Here is a 16,847-nt window from a genome sequence, read left to right as displayed (position 1 = left end):
AATTATTTATTATGTGTCAAAAATATGAAGACTAGTGACAATTGTGCATATATATGTGAGAAAAAACATCATTATTTTTATGCAAAAGGTGAGATGAATCAAAATGCATTCCATTCCATATCTCCAACCAAACATTAAAATGAAACCGTTCCATTTCACCTATTTGTCCAAACCAAACATAGAAATGGAACCAATCCATTCTATAATGAAATAGAACCATGACATTACATTCTACTTCATTCCACAAGCAAACACACCTGGTGACTCAAAAAAACTTAAATGAACCCAAGAAGGCCTAATGGGCTCCAAATGCTTCACGCCTCACGCGGAAAACCCGCGACGAGAAGCCTCTGAGACGGAGACGCACCGGAATCAAGGAAGCGCACGCGTCCGCCGAGATAAGCCGTCCTTCCGCCTCCACCTCTCCTCCCACAGCTCGCCGCCGCCTGACACCGGGGACCAGCCTCTAGTCATGGCTGTCCTGCTCCGCACCACCACCTGCGCCACCGCCGCGACCGCCGGCTCCTCCTCGACCCTCCTCGCCACAACCTTCCGCCGCGGCCGCCGCCTCCTCCCAGCCCGCGCTTCGCCGCCGCGCCGCGCCTTCACTGCCCGCGCCTCGGCCGAGCCTCTGGAGGTTTGCGCCAAGGTCTCCATCACCGTCCCCGACCGCCTCGGCGACTGTGAGCTCTTTCTATCTGTGTGCCCGCTCGCGCGATTTGTTTCTGTCATATGCATTGGAACTGCAAGGGACTGGACGTACTAGTAATGTAGGATTGTGTATGGCATCTCCGGTTTGGGCAGAAGTATACTCAGCTGTGCAAAAGAAGTGGGGAAAACTGCAATTAGGAGTATCGGAAATTTGATGGTTTGAAGCTTAGTGGCACAGTCGTTAGCATGTTGGTTCCCATGTCCATGTGATGGAACGCATGGAGCAAAGTAGATATCAGACTCAGCGAAGTGGTTGTACTCTAGTTGTTACAGCGCATAGTTTGGGCTGAACCAGATTTGACAAACGGCATTCGGGTTTGTGTGATTCTTTGAGTTACCATCTGTGTGTTTTTGGGTGTCAAGTACTTGTCCATAAGATCTATATATGTAAACATAATTGGTTAACCCAATGCACTATGGAAGATTGATTCGTTTTTTCTTGGTAATTCTTCATCTTCACGAGTTGTCTTGAATTTTTCAAGAATGTTGATGATGACTCTGGTACTATATTGCTAGTTTGTCAGGCTAAGAATCTTGTTGTGTCCTTTCAGTTTCTTTCTCAGTGGAACCGCCACCCTTTCATATTAGGTATTTGCCGGACTACAAAATATGCTAACACTCCTATGATTTGTTTTTTGGGTTTACCAAAAGTTACCGGGGTCTGGCTGCATACTAATAAGTTACAGATATTTAAGAGTCGATTATGCAGAGTAATCGTAGCACCTTTTTTCAAGTAATTCGTCAGCCTATGTCATTTGAAATGATCGGATTTCATAATGGACTGGAGACCAAGCAAACTCTGTTACATCACTACATAAATGCTTTATTGTGGGTGGGTGTAATAACTACACATTTCACTTGATTAGAGTAATAAGACATACCACACTATTTTTTTTGTCAGTAATCATTTAAAAAAATAAAAGTATTCATCCTGCAAGTCAGTGATGGCCATCTATATTGGCGCCTGAATTTTTACAAAATAACAACAACATGTGGGCAGTAGTGTATTCCTAGAATCCAAGAGCATGAACTACCATCTTCTGTGATATTAGGAAGTGCAATGCCCCCAACTGATAAATTTGACTGCATTGCATATTTTATCACTTTAATAATCTATTGTTTAAATATCTTTATTCTGTGTTAAATTTACATGTTGCTCGCAGGTCCTTTCACGCAGAGAGTTTTGTTGACGATAGAGGAGAAAAACCTTCCTTATGAATTAAAACTAGTTGATCTTGCTAACAAACCAGATTGGTATGCATCTGGATGAGAAAACTAACCTCTTGAATTTCATATTATTAGTGTCTATTACCTTTGTTGATGGTTCCATTGCCATCATCTCTTTTGGCACTTCACCAGGTTGTTTACAATTAACCCAGAAGGTAAGGTGCCTATTGTAAAGCTCGAGGACAAATGGGTTGCTGATTCTGATGTTATAACACAAGTGTTAGAAGAAAAGTATCCTCAACCATCCTTGGCAACTCCACCAGAAAAGGCTTCAATGTAAGTCGTATTTCCGGTGCCTTTATCAATAGTATTACATGAGATTAGTAATTGTAACATGCACATCTCTTACATGATTATATCTCTATGCTGTCCACAGTTATAGCTTATGGCCCTTTTTTGTTACTTTGGTTCTGGATTTTTTTTACTATAAGGCGTTTGTGTTAGTGTAACGCCCTGAGCAAACCCACTGGTTCACCCACCGATTCCTGGCCCTTGCGACTGGGATCTAGACTGGCCCCACATAGCAACAACAGTCTTTCCTGTCCTCACTCGTGCGCACCTGGGATCAACTTCCTGGTCGGTCGCCCATCCTCAAATTGCTACAAGCCGAGCAAGCTTAACTTTGAGGTTCCTTTCGGTTGGGCTCCCGGAGAAGGTGCACCTTGTTGATATGAGTAGTCTATCATTCCTATTAAGCCGAGATGTCACATACACCCCCCTCAAAGGAACCGATGTCCCCATCGGCCCAACAGGAACGTTCCCTCTTGGCACACGTGACACGTCTGTGCACGCCATTGTCAGCATCCACATGTGCCCCATCACTGTTCAAGATATCTTCCGATATTCCGATAAATCGGCCGATTTATCACTTACCGGTGTCTGACCGATAAGATAAACGGGCCGATAAATCAGCCGATATGGCGATAAATCGGCTGATATGTCGATAAACTGACCGATTTACCCCTTATCATGGGTCGACCGATAAGTTCCCGATAAGCGATATCCCCAACATTGGCCCCATGTATGCATCACTGACCTGCACACACCCATGTAACCGCGAGGGACGGCTCTGATACCAATTGTAACGCCCTATACCCACCGGTTCACACACCAGTTCCTGGCCGTTGCGCCTGGGATCTATACTAGCCCCACATACAAACACTAGCCTGGGATCAACTTCCCGGTCGGTCACACCATCCTCAAATTGCTCCAAGCCGAGCGTGCTTAACTTTGAGGTTCCTTTCTCATGGGCTCCTGGAAAAGAACGCGCACCTTGTTGATATGAGTAGTCTATCATTCCTATTAAGCCGGGATTTCATAGTTGGTACTGCCATCCTAACAATTTTGCACTTTTTTTTTGCAGAGGGTCAAAAATATTCTCCACATTCATTGGCTTTCTCAAGAGTAAAGATACCAATGATGGAACAGAACAGACACTACTTAGTGAGCTGACTTCATTCGATAGTTATCTAAAAGACAATGTAAGTGTGCTTAGTGGTAATATCAATGTCTCAGGAGATAGTCTAACCAGTATTGGTTTGATGAGAATAGCTACTTCTGCAATGTTGTAGCCCTATCTGCTTTCCATATTTGTACAGTGATTTAAATAAAATGTGGAGTGTCAAAATCTTATCCATCTGTATGCCTTACATGCCATCGGTTTTGCAAACACAAAAACAAATGCAAAATAAGTACTTCCTACAATAGTTGGGAAAAAGGATGGAAAATCAAAACGGGCTCAGGCTCATGCTCCGAGTGAACACTAAAATCGAAAAAGAAGTAACAAAAGAGAAAATCCAATTTTTTACAATGAACATGGCTTGTCTTCTAACTGCATGCATTTTTTTGAATAAAAGACATTTGTGGTTGTCTGGGCAAAATAAAATAAAAATCAGAAGCATATGATTTCAGATTTTTTTTACTATTTTTTCCTATTTGCTGTTAATACTGAGCATATGAGCCCGAGCAAACGTCTCCCCTGGAAAGCTGTATATTATTGCATTTATAGGAATGAATAGGGGAACTGTGAACTCACATTAAATTTGTACTTAGGTCTATATATCATATGTGTAATACACATGAATGTGAATTAAACTTATTGAGCTAATTGAACAAAAAATCAAGGAATAAGCTTGGTTCTTTCTCTCGCTTTGATATCTGCTTGCATAAAAGTCTTTCGCTTTGTAGCCGAATCATGTAAAATGGGAGTACACATGGTTCTAGGTCAACAGTGCGAGCGTGTATGAGTACTTCATGTTAGGCATTTTTGTTACCACTAGCAGGTTTGTGACTCTAATGTGCCCATTACTAGATTCTTTTTGCTTTCTTGTTAAAGGTATCCCTCAGGCCTTATTTCCGTATATACCTAAGGTTATTTCTACTGTTTCTCCTCGTACTAGAAATTATTGCCAGTGTGCACATTCATGAAGGCATACTCGAGTTTGATATTCATAGTTCTTCAGATACCTATGCTGACCTATTGCAGTAACGATATATAGTCATGGTAGTAGTTTTTGTAATCATTAGTTTTGTTGTTGATATTTACTTGCCTTTGCCTGTATAGATTAAAATTGCTAGATATTGATCTTGGATGCTGTTTAATGTAGGGTCCATTTATCAATGGTGGAACAATTTCTGCCGCTGATCTCTCTCTTGCTCCGAAATTATATCACATGGAGATTGCTCTTGGTCACTATAAGAATTGGTCTGTCCCAGATGCACTTGCACATGTGAAAACATACATGGAGGTATGTTTTTTCTTCTTGTACAAGAATTTACATTTGTTCTTTTGGTAGTTGGTGCTTAATGATATGAATGAGTGGAGTTTCATGCCATCTTTCACCTAGTGTAACAATCAAAGGTACATGTGTCTAGGGTAGTTAACTAGTTATCAAAGGTGTAACCGGCTTTGGTATGTTTTTAATCTTGTACAAGAAATTCACATTTGCTTTTTTGGTTGAATGGATTTTCATGCTGTTTTTCACCTAGTGCAACTATCAAGGGTGCAACAGGCTTGTCTTTCTATCTGTTGCATAAGCAGAAAATACTAGTTCTTGAGTATTTTTATGGCATATCTGCTCTGCCCTTCACTATTTAGTACAAATCATGACTAAGCAGACGGAAACTGAATGTCTGAATGTTATTTAGATCATTCCGGCATTTATATGAACGACTGACCATGCTTAATTATGAGTTTATATAATACATGTGGCCTACTTCTTTAGAAGTCACGATGGCCTATTTTTATGCTGACTACATGGTGCAAGTTTCCCTTAGAGAAACCGGAATATTATTGTATTAATATTTTTAACACAGATTATTATTGTATTATGTCAGCTATCTGACTGTTCATATGTTATGTTTTTGGGCATACTATTCAGGAGTGTGGATCTTGATCACCCTATCTTTACTGTAACATTTGAATTTTTTGTTGCAGACTATTTTCTCAATGGATTCATTTGTCAATACTCGGGGCCTGCCAGAGGATGTCATTGCTGGATGGCGCTCAAAAGTCATTGGTTAAGTCACGATAGTAAAGTAAGACATCCAGATAAGCTGTATGTGCACTCCTTTTAGAAGCAATAAGAAACTACCCTTCGCTGTTACCTGGCGTTTGTTTGAATGATGGTGATTATGATAGGATACATGGTTAATGAACTGGCAATACTACTCATATGTAAAAATAATATGTGAACTTAGTGCATTTTTGTCGGAGGTGACAGTACTAATACGAGATTTAGTGGAAGAAAGTGCCTCACTTAAATTAAGCCGAGAGATCACAAGCTGTAGTGCTATGTTTTCAAGGCATCCAGGCGCTGGGGGGGCGCCTCAACGCCTAGGCGCTCAAAGCGCGAGGCGAGGCGGCGCCTTAGACAATTTTTATTAGGTGCTAGGGGGGCTAATATGGCAGCCATGAGTAGACATATAACTGATTCATACCTTGAATTTCCTGGTTTTTGAGCCCACATAGCATCCATTCCTCCCATTTTGTTTCCCATTTCTTCCTTCCACAACAGAAATCTGCATAAAGATGAACATATATCATATATGGTTAAAACTAGACTTAATTAATAGACCACCATTGGTAAAAAAACAGAGTAAATGACAGAACAAGTGCAAAACAAGATGACAAACATGAGTGCATTACATATTACTCCCTCCGTCCGGAAATACTCGTCGGAGGAATGGATGTATCTAGATGTATTTTAGTTCTATATACATTCATTTTTATGCATTTCTTCGACAAGTATTTCCGGACGGAGGGAGTACATAAACTAGGTCCACAACACAAAATAAATTAGGTTCACAAGTTCACATAAATTCGGTTCCAAACACATGATCATAAGCAAGGCTGGCCACTGTCAATTCTCAATAGCCATCATCGAACTCATCCATGGTAGCATTTGTGTTGTCTTCGCCATCTTGGTCAGCACTAGTTGGATCTTCATCATCATCGGTCACATCAACATCATCTTGAAGAAAGTCTGAATCATCATCCTCTCCATTGGGGATACTTGATTGTTGTTCTTGGTCATCCTCTTCGTCATCTTCATGAAGAAATGTTGGTGACGGAGCAGCCCTTTTGCGCTGCCTTTGGTACTGGACATTAACATTTGAGGCCCCCCTTGCCATGGTGCTAGCTCTAGGAAAGTTGCGACCTTGCAGCGACGAACTTGCACCAACAGCCTCATCAACAAGCTCCCATGAAATGTCATCGGGACACCCTCGAGCACCTTGGGGTGGAGATATTGTTGGGTCAACCCACTCATTGCCCCAATCAAAATCCTCAATGACTAGAAGGTCATAGCTATTGTCACCCATCTTCTCACGCCTCTTTTGAAACCTATCCAAGTTCTTCTGGTTGTATGAAACAAAGACATTGTCATTCAAGATCCGGTGTTGTAACCGGTTCCTTTTCTTGGTATGGATCTACAAATAGCAAATAGAGTGAATAAATAACTTGTTGAGATTACTTGCTGAAACTAAATTGCTCTTGCTGAAATAAAGACAAAGAAGTTACTCACAAATTCAAATGTGCTCCAATTCCTCTCACAACCGGATGATGAAGCACAAAGACTAACAATACGCTTTGCAAACCTTTGTAGCTCAACTGCCCGACCACCATATGAACGCCACCAATCAACTAAAATGGTAAAATAAACACACAAATGCATTAGGAGTTTGTACTTTGTACCGAAAATAACATGTTGAAATTAACTTGCTTGTTGCTGAAATTAACTCTAGTTCACTTACAAGGGTTTCTTTTGACCATGTTATCGATGGCCATCACATTAGCAAAGGGTCCTCGCTTGTCCTCGTAGAGAACGGCTTGTGCATCAATCTTGTTGCGAGTATTGACATCAAGTACCGTTCGTGCAAGGACATCATTAAAACAACTTCTTAGCTCCCCAATTAGGGCATCATCACCACTCTCGACAATAGAGAAGTATTTTCCAGGGTTCAAAAACAAAGCAGCCCCATACAATGGATCATCCATTTGATTCTCCCAACGCTTGTCAACAATGTCCATGATCTTCTTGAGCAAAGCTTTCTTGTTTTGGTGGGGAAAACCTTGATTGATCTTCTCCTTTGCAAACCTCATTAGTGCTGTCATTTCTGGCATGGCAGGAATCTCATCACCATCTGCTAGCCTAAGCACTCAAAGTAGTGGACCTGAAGCTCTAAGGCAGTCCTCAATTACATGCCACCAATCCGCTGAAAGCACAATGCCTTGCACATTCAAACCGGCTGCAGTTTTGGCCAATTTGTTTCCAACCCATGCTTGACATGTAAATAGACTCCTTAATGCTTGCTTGTGCTTGACCAAACTCTTAAGAGCAAGAATGGATGTGGCAAAGCGAGTGGCTGCGGGTCTGACAAGATTCAGCCCACCTGTTGCCTTCCTCATTAGGCTAAGAATTCTGCCATGCCTATAGATGAAAGTGGTGACTCGTCGAAAGGGAGAACAGAAATGAGTGGTTGATGTGAAAAGCAAACTGTAGTTACAAAAGATAGGTATGTAAGCTACAAAACAGATCGCCTTGGCCTTGAAAATACTACAGTTTGCTTTTCACATCAACTACAGTTTGGTGACTCGTCGAAAGGGAGAACAGAAATGAGTGGTGCCATGCTAAGAATTCTAGCCCTTGGTACAAGATGGATCACCTCAAAAAAAAAAAAACTTAAGCCATGCCTACGAAAGGGAGAACTCTTTGTCAAATGAGTGATGAACTAAGGTGGAAGGATAAGGTGGGAGTATTTTTAGTCTAATTTGTTCTATGCTCCTGATCGACAATGGGCTTGGTGCTCTTCTTTAGTGGGTTTCTTTGCTTGTTGGATCCCCTTTGACTTCATCATTTGGCCTTTTTTTGTGTGCTTTTGTGTTCTTCCTCTTGTATCCTGGCTAATGCATTTTGCAGATTGGTTGTTCCCTGGTCAGCGTCGATTTTCTCCCAACAACAGGTTGCCTTTACTGAGACTATAATCCAGAATGGAATTTTGCTTTGCCACTTCCCATCAGACTGCTAAGTCAAATACGATAATGACCATCTTGAACCTGTTAATGAGAAAAATGGATATGCTTCCCCTGGCCTTGACAGCTTCAAAACAAACACTAGGGACAATCAATAGTCATTGCTGAAACACACCTCTTCTAGTTAACAAGCACAAAAAACAAGGGGCAAAATGGTCTTTTTAGCTATCAAACTTAAGGGTCATTACATAGTCAACTACTCCCTCCGATCCATATTAATTGTCGCTGGTTGATGCGAGTAATTGAATTGGTAAATCCATAACCGCAACAAATTTTTAGTGGCATGTCTAGAGGGTGGAATTCCAATGCCGTATCCAGAACTAGACACAAAAAATTTGTGGCAAAACAAGAATTTTCTAGAAAAACTGTGAGCAAATTTCGTAGTAATACTGAACTTAGTGATGTACTCCCTCCGTTCGGAAATACTCGTCATCAAAATGAATAAAAGGGGATGTATCTAGATGTATTTTAGTTCTAGATACACCCTTTTTTGTCCATTTTGATGACAAGTATTTTCGGACGGAGGGAGTATAAAAGAACATTAGAGCATGATTAAATGTGCATGAGAACTATTCTTAATGAAGAGTTAATTCCACCATTTTAGTTACTTTCATGTCTAATTCCACAATCGATGTATTTATTTGTGCCTTGCATGGCAATTTTAGGTGATTCTAGACTGAGTTTGCTTGTCACTTCACTTGAACTGAGTATTCTAGTAGTATCTGGTGCGATGATGCTGTGGTAGGTAGTTCTAGGGTGGATTAGAGTATAGGGGATGGTCCTGAGAGGTAGCCTGCTTACGTATGTCGCCCATGTAGGTGATCAATTGTGAGGTCAAGAGGGCAACACAGTTCAGATAGAATCATCGTGGCTACCAATTATAGCCGGGGCTTGCCTCTAACAAACCAGCCAAGGAAAAAAAATTGACGGAATTTCTGAAATTTCATGAAATTTTGATCGTTTCAACAGTGAGTGAAATATTTATGTTTCGTTTAAAATGTTTCGTTATTTTAAAATTGTTCTTATAAAGAACGGTGGATTTTTTTTGTACATAACCCCTTGCATAACCCAGTGGCAGGTTCTGCTCTCATCCCACAGGTCTGTGGTTTTCGGAACCCATGAGTCCACATTTTTAAATTCTATTTCAATTTATGCGACTACAGGAAAATTTGTCCAAAAATTTGAGGCTATTGAGAATCGATCCTGGGTCTCTATAAGTCCATGTTAGGAACAGCGGGATATATCAGCTTTTGTCTGATAGAGCAAATTTAAACATAAATTTTGTTGATTTGGTCAAAACAAATTTGGATATTTATGTAATTCCGGATTTTTTGATGGTTTCGAGGGTCAGCAAAATTTTCTTGCTGTCGAAATTTTAAACCTTGAAACCAGTCTACCACTTAGCCCTAACTTGATTCCAAAAGCTATTTGCGGGATCTTGAAAATATGAAGGAGACCTTACCATGTTGGAATGGAACTTTAGGCCACATGCCACAAAGTCTAGCTCAGCTTCTTGGAATGGGTTAGGCATAGCACACGCCCACGTCTGTCGCCTCTTGTGTGCGGTGACCGTGTACCCCGCGACTATACCTGGCCAAACCTCGGGCCGGGCTTCGGGCTGGGCCTAGCCAAGCCCGACACAAAAAACCCAGGCCCGGGCCCGGCCCGGCCCGGCCATTGGGCCTGTGTTTCTGGGCCCGAGCCCGGCCCGAACACCTAAAAGCCCGTTGGGCTTCGGGCCGGCCCGGCCCGACCTTCAGTAAACTGCAAAAATGACAGGCCCGGGCCCGGCCCGGCCCGGCCTTCGGGCTCAAAAACTAGGCCTGAGCCCGGCCCGGGGGTAGCGTCGGGCCGGGCCGGGCCGGGCCGGCCGGGCCGGGCTTCCCATGGCCAGGACTACCCGCGACTATACACGCTGCTCCCTCGGCCACGTGCGCCTGGTTTGTGCTGACTAGATTTCTTCCCTTGTATCTCTATCATGTACGTGTATCTACACACGCCCTATTCAACTGATACAAGGTACAAAGTGTTTCCATTGTTCTTGGGATCAGAGCTCTTCGTAGCCGCTCCCTTGGTGACATCGTTGAAGCGATGACTAACATTCTCACCCGTATGCCTACTTCTCTACCTGGTACTCTCTCAGGGTGGTTACGGAGGCCCAACACTACAGTCATCGCCAACAGCAATCATGCTACACTTCCTGCCGTGCCGAGGGTGCCATCGATGCACCACATCATCATCATGCACTACATCAACTTCAAGCTTGATCCGGTGGTGGGCAACTACTCCAAGTGCCGAATGGAGGGATGATGAGATCACCATTGTTATGTGGATCTACGCCACGATCACCGATGAGCTCTATGACGTTGTGTGGTCGACGGGCTAACACTGCCTACACCTCGTGGACTCGGCTAAGCACCTTCCATGACAACCAGCCGAGTTGCGCCATTCACACCAGTGCGCATTTTTGCGCCAATGTCCAAGGTGACATGGCGATTGCCGCCTACTGCTGCAAGCTCAAAAGCCTCATTGACGTCGGCAAGCCCGTCTCTAACAGATAGCTCACGCTTCAGATGTTTTGTGGTCTCAACCACCACTTCTAGATCATGGCCACTCTCTTGCCATGCAGGTCCACCTCCTGTCCACCTCGGCGCGATTTTACTCCTTGAAGAGTAGCCTTCACTGAGCGTGAGTGCACCGAGGGCTAGTTGGTGCTTGTCACCGGCAATCAACGTTGGATGGGGGGTACTTCACACCACGGGGACAACTCTCCCGCCACAGGTGAGTGCGCCATAGATTCCACCCGGTATCGTGGCATTCTTGACTCCCGCCTCGGCACCTAACAGCTGGCCTTCCGATTGTCTCACCTACCATGCAGTCTCTTTAGGCATGGGACCAATACTCTATGCTGAGTGTCACCGTCAATGGAACTTCGACATGACCAGTTCACGGAAACCAGTCTTCTTCCCATTTCGCGAGTAATGCGGATAACCTCTCCAGGTTCTTTATCTCTTGAGTGCATTCTCCTCATTACATCGTCCTATGTAACCACACTAAGATGCCCATCTTAGTTTCTAGTCTGGCTTTCCTCACCTCTCGACCTTTTTTTTCGTGATGTTCTTGTTTCACCTTTGATCGTTAAGAACCTAATACTTGTTCCTCGTTTCACTCGAGATAACTTATGCACTATTGAATTTGACACCCTCGGTTTCTCTATGAAGGACTGAGCCACCAAGAAAATGCTGATAAGACCCAATGGGGACGGTGATTTGTACCCATTCTTCCTGAGGAATCACGCGACCCATGTTGCTCTATTTGTCACCAGCGTCAGAAATTTATGGCATCACTGCCTTGGCCACCCAAACTATTGAACTTTTAAGTGGCCTACCGCATGAATTGAAAAATTGGTTGGACTGGGTAGCCAAGGTGGTAGTGCCATGAATCATTGACGCTGGTGACAGAGAGCGTCATGGGTGGCGTTATTCCTCGGCAAGATCGGGTACAACCAACTGCTGCTATCTCATCAGCATTCTCCTGGTGGATAGGTCCTTCATAGAGAAACCGAGAGGATCAAATTCAACGTTGCATAAGTTATAATGAGTGAAACAATGAATAGAAATTAGGTTCTCAAAAGAGAAACGGGGACATTTTGAAGAGAAAATGGCCGAGAGACGAGGAAAGCCAAATCGGTAGCTATGATGGGTATCTTAGTACAATTACCTATGATCATTTAATGAGGAGAATCTATTAAAGAGGAAGAGAACTTGGAGAGCTTAGCCATACTACCTATGACGTGGGAGGAAGCGTCGGTGTCCATGAACCAGTCTGTGCCAGAGTTTGCAACGCGGTGTCATTGAGGGCGACACTCAACATGGAGTATTGGTCCCATGCTTGCGGAGACTGCTAGGCGAGACGATGGGGTAGGTCTGGTGTTGGGCGTGGGCTGAGAATGCCTGCGACATTGGGTGGTACCCATGGTGCCCGCACTTGCTATGGGAGAGTTGTCCCCCGTGGTGCAAAGTACCTCATCCAGATACTGATGCTTGTTGTATGTGTCCGGTGTTGTGCTAGCCACCTCTGCAGCCACCTTCAAACGGCGGCTGACACTTGTTGGCATGATCAGTGTTTGAAGAAGATCCATTGCCAAAGGCACGCTCACTCTCGGCCAGGGCAACCACTTAGAGAAGGACCGGGATCGTGGCTGGACAAACGTAGGGAATGGGACCTACATGGGCAAACTAGTGGCCATGATCTAGAAGCGGCGGCGGAGACCGCAAATCATATGGAGCGTGAGCGATCTGTTGGAGACGGGGTAGCGACGTCAGGCTCTTGGGCTTGAGGTAGTAAGCGGCGGTCGTCAGGTCGCCTTGGATGGCGGCGTAGAACTTCAAACCGATGTTAATGGCACAACCTAGCTGGTTGTCGCAGAAGAAGGTCTAGAGCCAAGTCCACAAGGTGTAGGCGGTGTTGATCGTCAACTGCACGAAGTCGTAAAGCTCGTCGGTGATCGTGGCATACATCTGCAGAGCGATATTGATGTCGTTCTTCCTTCGTTCGTCTCTCTCGGGAAGGGGTTCGAAGGCCTCCTCCACATGATTCTGTATGTTGAGGGCTCATTCGATTTGCAGGATTTTTGGGGGATTCCCACAGGATTTTGACTCTCGTTTTTTTTCATATATATGTTATTCGTTTCATAGGAATGGAGATACTAGATTCCTTAGGATTGTGTCCATATTGGCTTAATTCCTGAGGATTATTAGCATTAGGTGAGACCTCATGGAAAATTCCGATGGATTGGAGTGGGGAGGGCATCCCAATCCTTTACTCTTCATATTCCTTTGATTTGAAAATCCTGTAAAGCGAATGAGCCCTGAACTCGCAGAGGACTAAATCATCCTCTGGCCCGGATCCATCAGCCTTGTGCCAGACTGCGCCTGCTGGTTCCCCGGTGGCGGCCACGCATCTGTGACACACGGTCCATACCTAGGCCTTGACGAGGTGCTTGAACCTTTGCTAGTGACAACTATTCGCCTTTGTTGATTTGGCTTCGCCCTCAGTGCCCAGGTCTGCGTCCATCTGCTGCCCACCGGTTCTGTTGGACCTGGGGTGTGGAGGTGGTTGGAGTGTGTGAGGAGGCCAAAGAAATCTACCCGGCGGCCGCCAGTTGACTACGGTGACGCCCGCGGGCGCTGCATCCCGCTGCATCCCACCCTGGTGGCATGTCAGGCCTCCTCATCCGCCTCTTTGCGGTGTGTGTGGGGATGAGGAGAAATCCCTTGCCAGTTCGTCCGACACGACAGTGGCGGCGCATCCACGCCGTGTCCCACGTAGGTGGTGCTGTCTTCATCTTCTTCCCATACGCCGGTGAATTTCTGTGCATTCTCCGCGATCTCCCTCCAATTTTCTCCACCAAGCCGCCGTTGGGTGACCATTGTTGTCGTTGCTCTCGTTGTTGTCTGTGCTCTTCATTCTGCTGCTAATGCTACCCTGTATGGGCTTATGTCATATCCTGTGCTGCACCACAACAACCACCTAGATTCATTGGATCTTTAGGCAGTTGATCTTTGCCCTATGTTGTACTTGTATCGATGCACTTGGTGTTTGTTGTGTTTCTTACCTCGGCAAGATGTATTGCCCCTTAGGCTGTTAAGGTTTTCGACCCAGTTTTCCTTATAAATTGGATCATTCCTTCTCTCAAATGAGATCATATTCAGGCGGGGATTCAGGGAGCTGTGCGTGCAGCTGTGGCAGACACGGTCATCACGCATAAGAGGCGGCAGACGTGGGCGTGGGCTGCACCTGGCCCGTTCCAGGAAGCCGAGCTGATCTTTGGGGCGTGCGACCTGACGTGCCATTCCAACAGATACTGAATGTGTACCTTTTACTGTCAGTACATCATCTTTTTCTCTACCTGCTGCATTTGATTATCCACATGGAAGTTCTGATTCTGTATATCACCCCTACCCGTAGGAAGCAATAAAGAATTGTTAGTGAAGACTTCTGGTTTCTTCCTACCTCCATAACAAGTATCACATCTCAGGAAAATGATCACAATTGCAGTCTGAATAACATATTCCTCTGCTGTAAAATACATCCTCTGTTCCTAAATGTAAGACGTCTTACATTTATGAACGGAGGTAGTAGGTATTACTGCTTTGAAGACAATTGGTTTGGCGATGGAGGCATGGAAACAAGGTTCTGAACCGATGATCTGTACAATCTCAAAACCACTGCCTTGCCTGTAACCATCTCCAGATGGTTTTGGTATTTTCAGAAAGCTTATGACATTTGCATCCTGAATGATCAGCAGATTTCATGTTCCGTTGAAATAACAGACAAACAACCAATTTCTGATTGGTTTCATAAAACTGGATGCAAGTGGGGCTCAAAAGTAAAACTGTAGAATGACAACTGCTGAATCAATCGTTCAGCTATTATTGTTCCAAGATGATTGGTTATAATAGAAGGGGAAGTTAGCACATATTGTTAAGAGTTATTTTCCTCTACTTGAGTGTTAAAGAGTTTGTACTGGATTAGGCTCAGTTTGCGGTTGCTGAACTGTGCTTATTTATAATCCGATATTGGAAATTAGCCACAAAAATAGGCTCAAGCAGGTCAAACAAACACTAAAATTGGCTTGGGTGGACAAACATGATTATGATAATCAACTGCATTGCCAAATGCAGCTTTACTCTTTGGTAAGTCTGGAATGTGTAGGCAGGAAGCTATGTGAAATTGTTTGTCAAAGTCCAGAAGCCAGTAGACCTCCATACCATTTTTTTTAAACATTGGGAGGAGTTCTATCTAAAAGGGAAATAGAAGACAATAATGTTACAATATTTAGCTACTTTGATAACAATGCATAACAGTATTACGAGTAAATTTTGCAGGCCTTTAGGTTTGATGACAAGCTGTCCCAAAACTATTGATTTTTGGGTTACCTGGATCTCCACTTTGACTGTAGACCTGGGCCCATGTATTGCAAAATCTGATATGTTTCATGTTGATAATTGATGCATCACGTAACTGGTGATTTGGCTTGCCGTGAAACCGTTTGAGGATTTTGTGAGTATGACGTGATCTGGGTGGAGACTTCGGTGCACAGCACACTAATCTGTAGTTTGTGATACAGTTGATCAGTAAATCTATAGTTCTATAAAACATAATTTTTGTAGAAGTTTGTTGGAATTTACTCTGAACAATGGTGCAGCCAGACTACATGATCCTTAGCTTCTTTGATTTACAGATGCACTACTTACTTGCTGTTAAAGTGATTAGGTGCTGGTTAAAACATGCAAGTATATATTGATAGCATTTGATCTATATTCAGTAAATGTCTGCAGCTCAATTGCTGATATTTTTTCTGCACCTGCCGCCACAGCACAATCTTCTGTGTCTTCCTCAACCGATCTGACCAGTTGATACCCCATTTTAGCTGGTAGTGTATGTTTGTTAGGGGAGTGCGAATCTTCCATTCAAACTATTTGCATTTAAGATATGTGCTTTCACTCTTTAGCTCTTTGCTTAAAATCAGCACGCTGTTCTAAATTGCTTGTACTTAACGACTTATCATGTGGTGCTACATTTCTTTCTTGTTATAGGAGAGATGAGTCTATCGAGTGATAAAGGGTGAGGAGGTTTCCAAGTTATGTGTATGAGCTGCAGATATTTACTGAAGAATTTCAGTGTAAAGCTTTGAAGGTAATTTTGTCAGATCTTTTTTCTTTTGCTCTCAGTATCAAATGGAAAGTGTCAATATAAACGTTATGGAATTATAATTTGTCATGGAACCTCGTTTTGTTAAATGTATAAATAGAGAGACATGGCTGTCTCCATTGTTGCATCCTTTATTTAAAACCTTACTCGCCAAAATATATAAGCTGTGATACGGACCAAGCTTTTGGGAAGTTGATGAAAGATCAACAGATTAGCTGGTCCATTTCGTTGTAAAATGTAAATTGTAAATAGTAAGTATTCTTCCATGTGATTTGAGTTCGTTGCAGAATCAGTGATTATATGAACCAATCATGTAATAATTTATCCATCGTTATCCTAAGCTAGGTCCCACAATTGTGAGATACCTCCTGCCGGGTTCAAGTTATTAACTTCCAAGTATATCTATCCAAGCTTTGGTTTTGATGAACTATCATTCTGGCTTGAAGCTGAGAGGCTACTTTTCGTTGCTGTTCTTTTTCCCCATGTGTCCTGTGACACTTTGACGCTAAACCCACTGATTGATAAGGAAGTTGCACTAAGCACTAATGCTTAACTTGGAAATCCGATTCAAATCGCTCTTAATTATCTTGTGCCTGTGGTAGGTAACGTGTCTTATAATAAGCCAGTCTGAAAGTGCATCAGCACAAGTTCATGCTGCCAT

General features: G+C 43.4%; 1 protein-coding gene across 3 annotated transcripts; it reads left to right on the top strand.

The window, feature by feature from the left end:
• Positions 1-265: 265 nt before the first annotated feature.
• On the top strand, positions 266-16,452 carry LOC123156637 (probable glutathione S-transferase DHAR2, chloroplastic). 3 transcript variants are annotated; one of them, XM_044574775.1, is made up of 7 exons: positions 266-683; positions 1,875-1,965; positions 2,071-2,214; positions 3,302-3,419; positions 4,545-4,685; positions 5,375-5,475; positions 16,072-16,452. In XM_044574775.1, the coding sequence occupies exons 1-6, from the start codon at positions 299-301 to the stop codon at positions 5,459-5,461; spliced, it is 966 nt and encodes a 321-aa protein (XP_044430710.1). In that variant the 5' UTR covers positions 266-298; the 3' UTR covers positions 5,462-5,475; positions 16,072-16,452. The 3 variants fall into 3 exon arrangements, with proteins under 3 accessions (XP_044430710.1, XP_044430711.1, XP_044430712.1); XM_044574776.1 differs by having other exon boundaries at positions 5,375-5,495; XM_044574777.1 differs by lacking the exon at positions 16,072-16,452 and adding an exon at positions 14,185-16,051.
• The last annotated feature ends 395 nt before the right edge of the window (positions 16,453-16,847 follow it).

This window comes from Triticum aestivum, chromosome 7B (genome assembly GCF_018294505.1).
Source record: "Triticum aestivum cultivar Chinese Spring chromosome 7B, IWGSC CS RefSeq v2.1, whole genome shotgun sequence".
NCBI classification, from domain to species: Eukaryota; Viridiplantae; Streptophyta; class Magnoliopsida; order Poales; family Poaceae; genus Triticum; species Triticum aestivum.
Note: the sequence above shows the minus strand (reverse complement) of the source record. Positions and strands in the feature narration are given on the sequence as shown.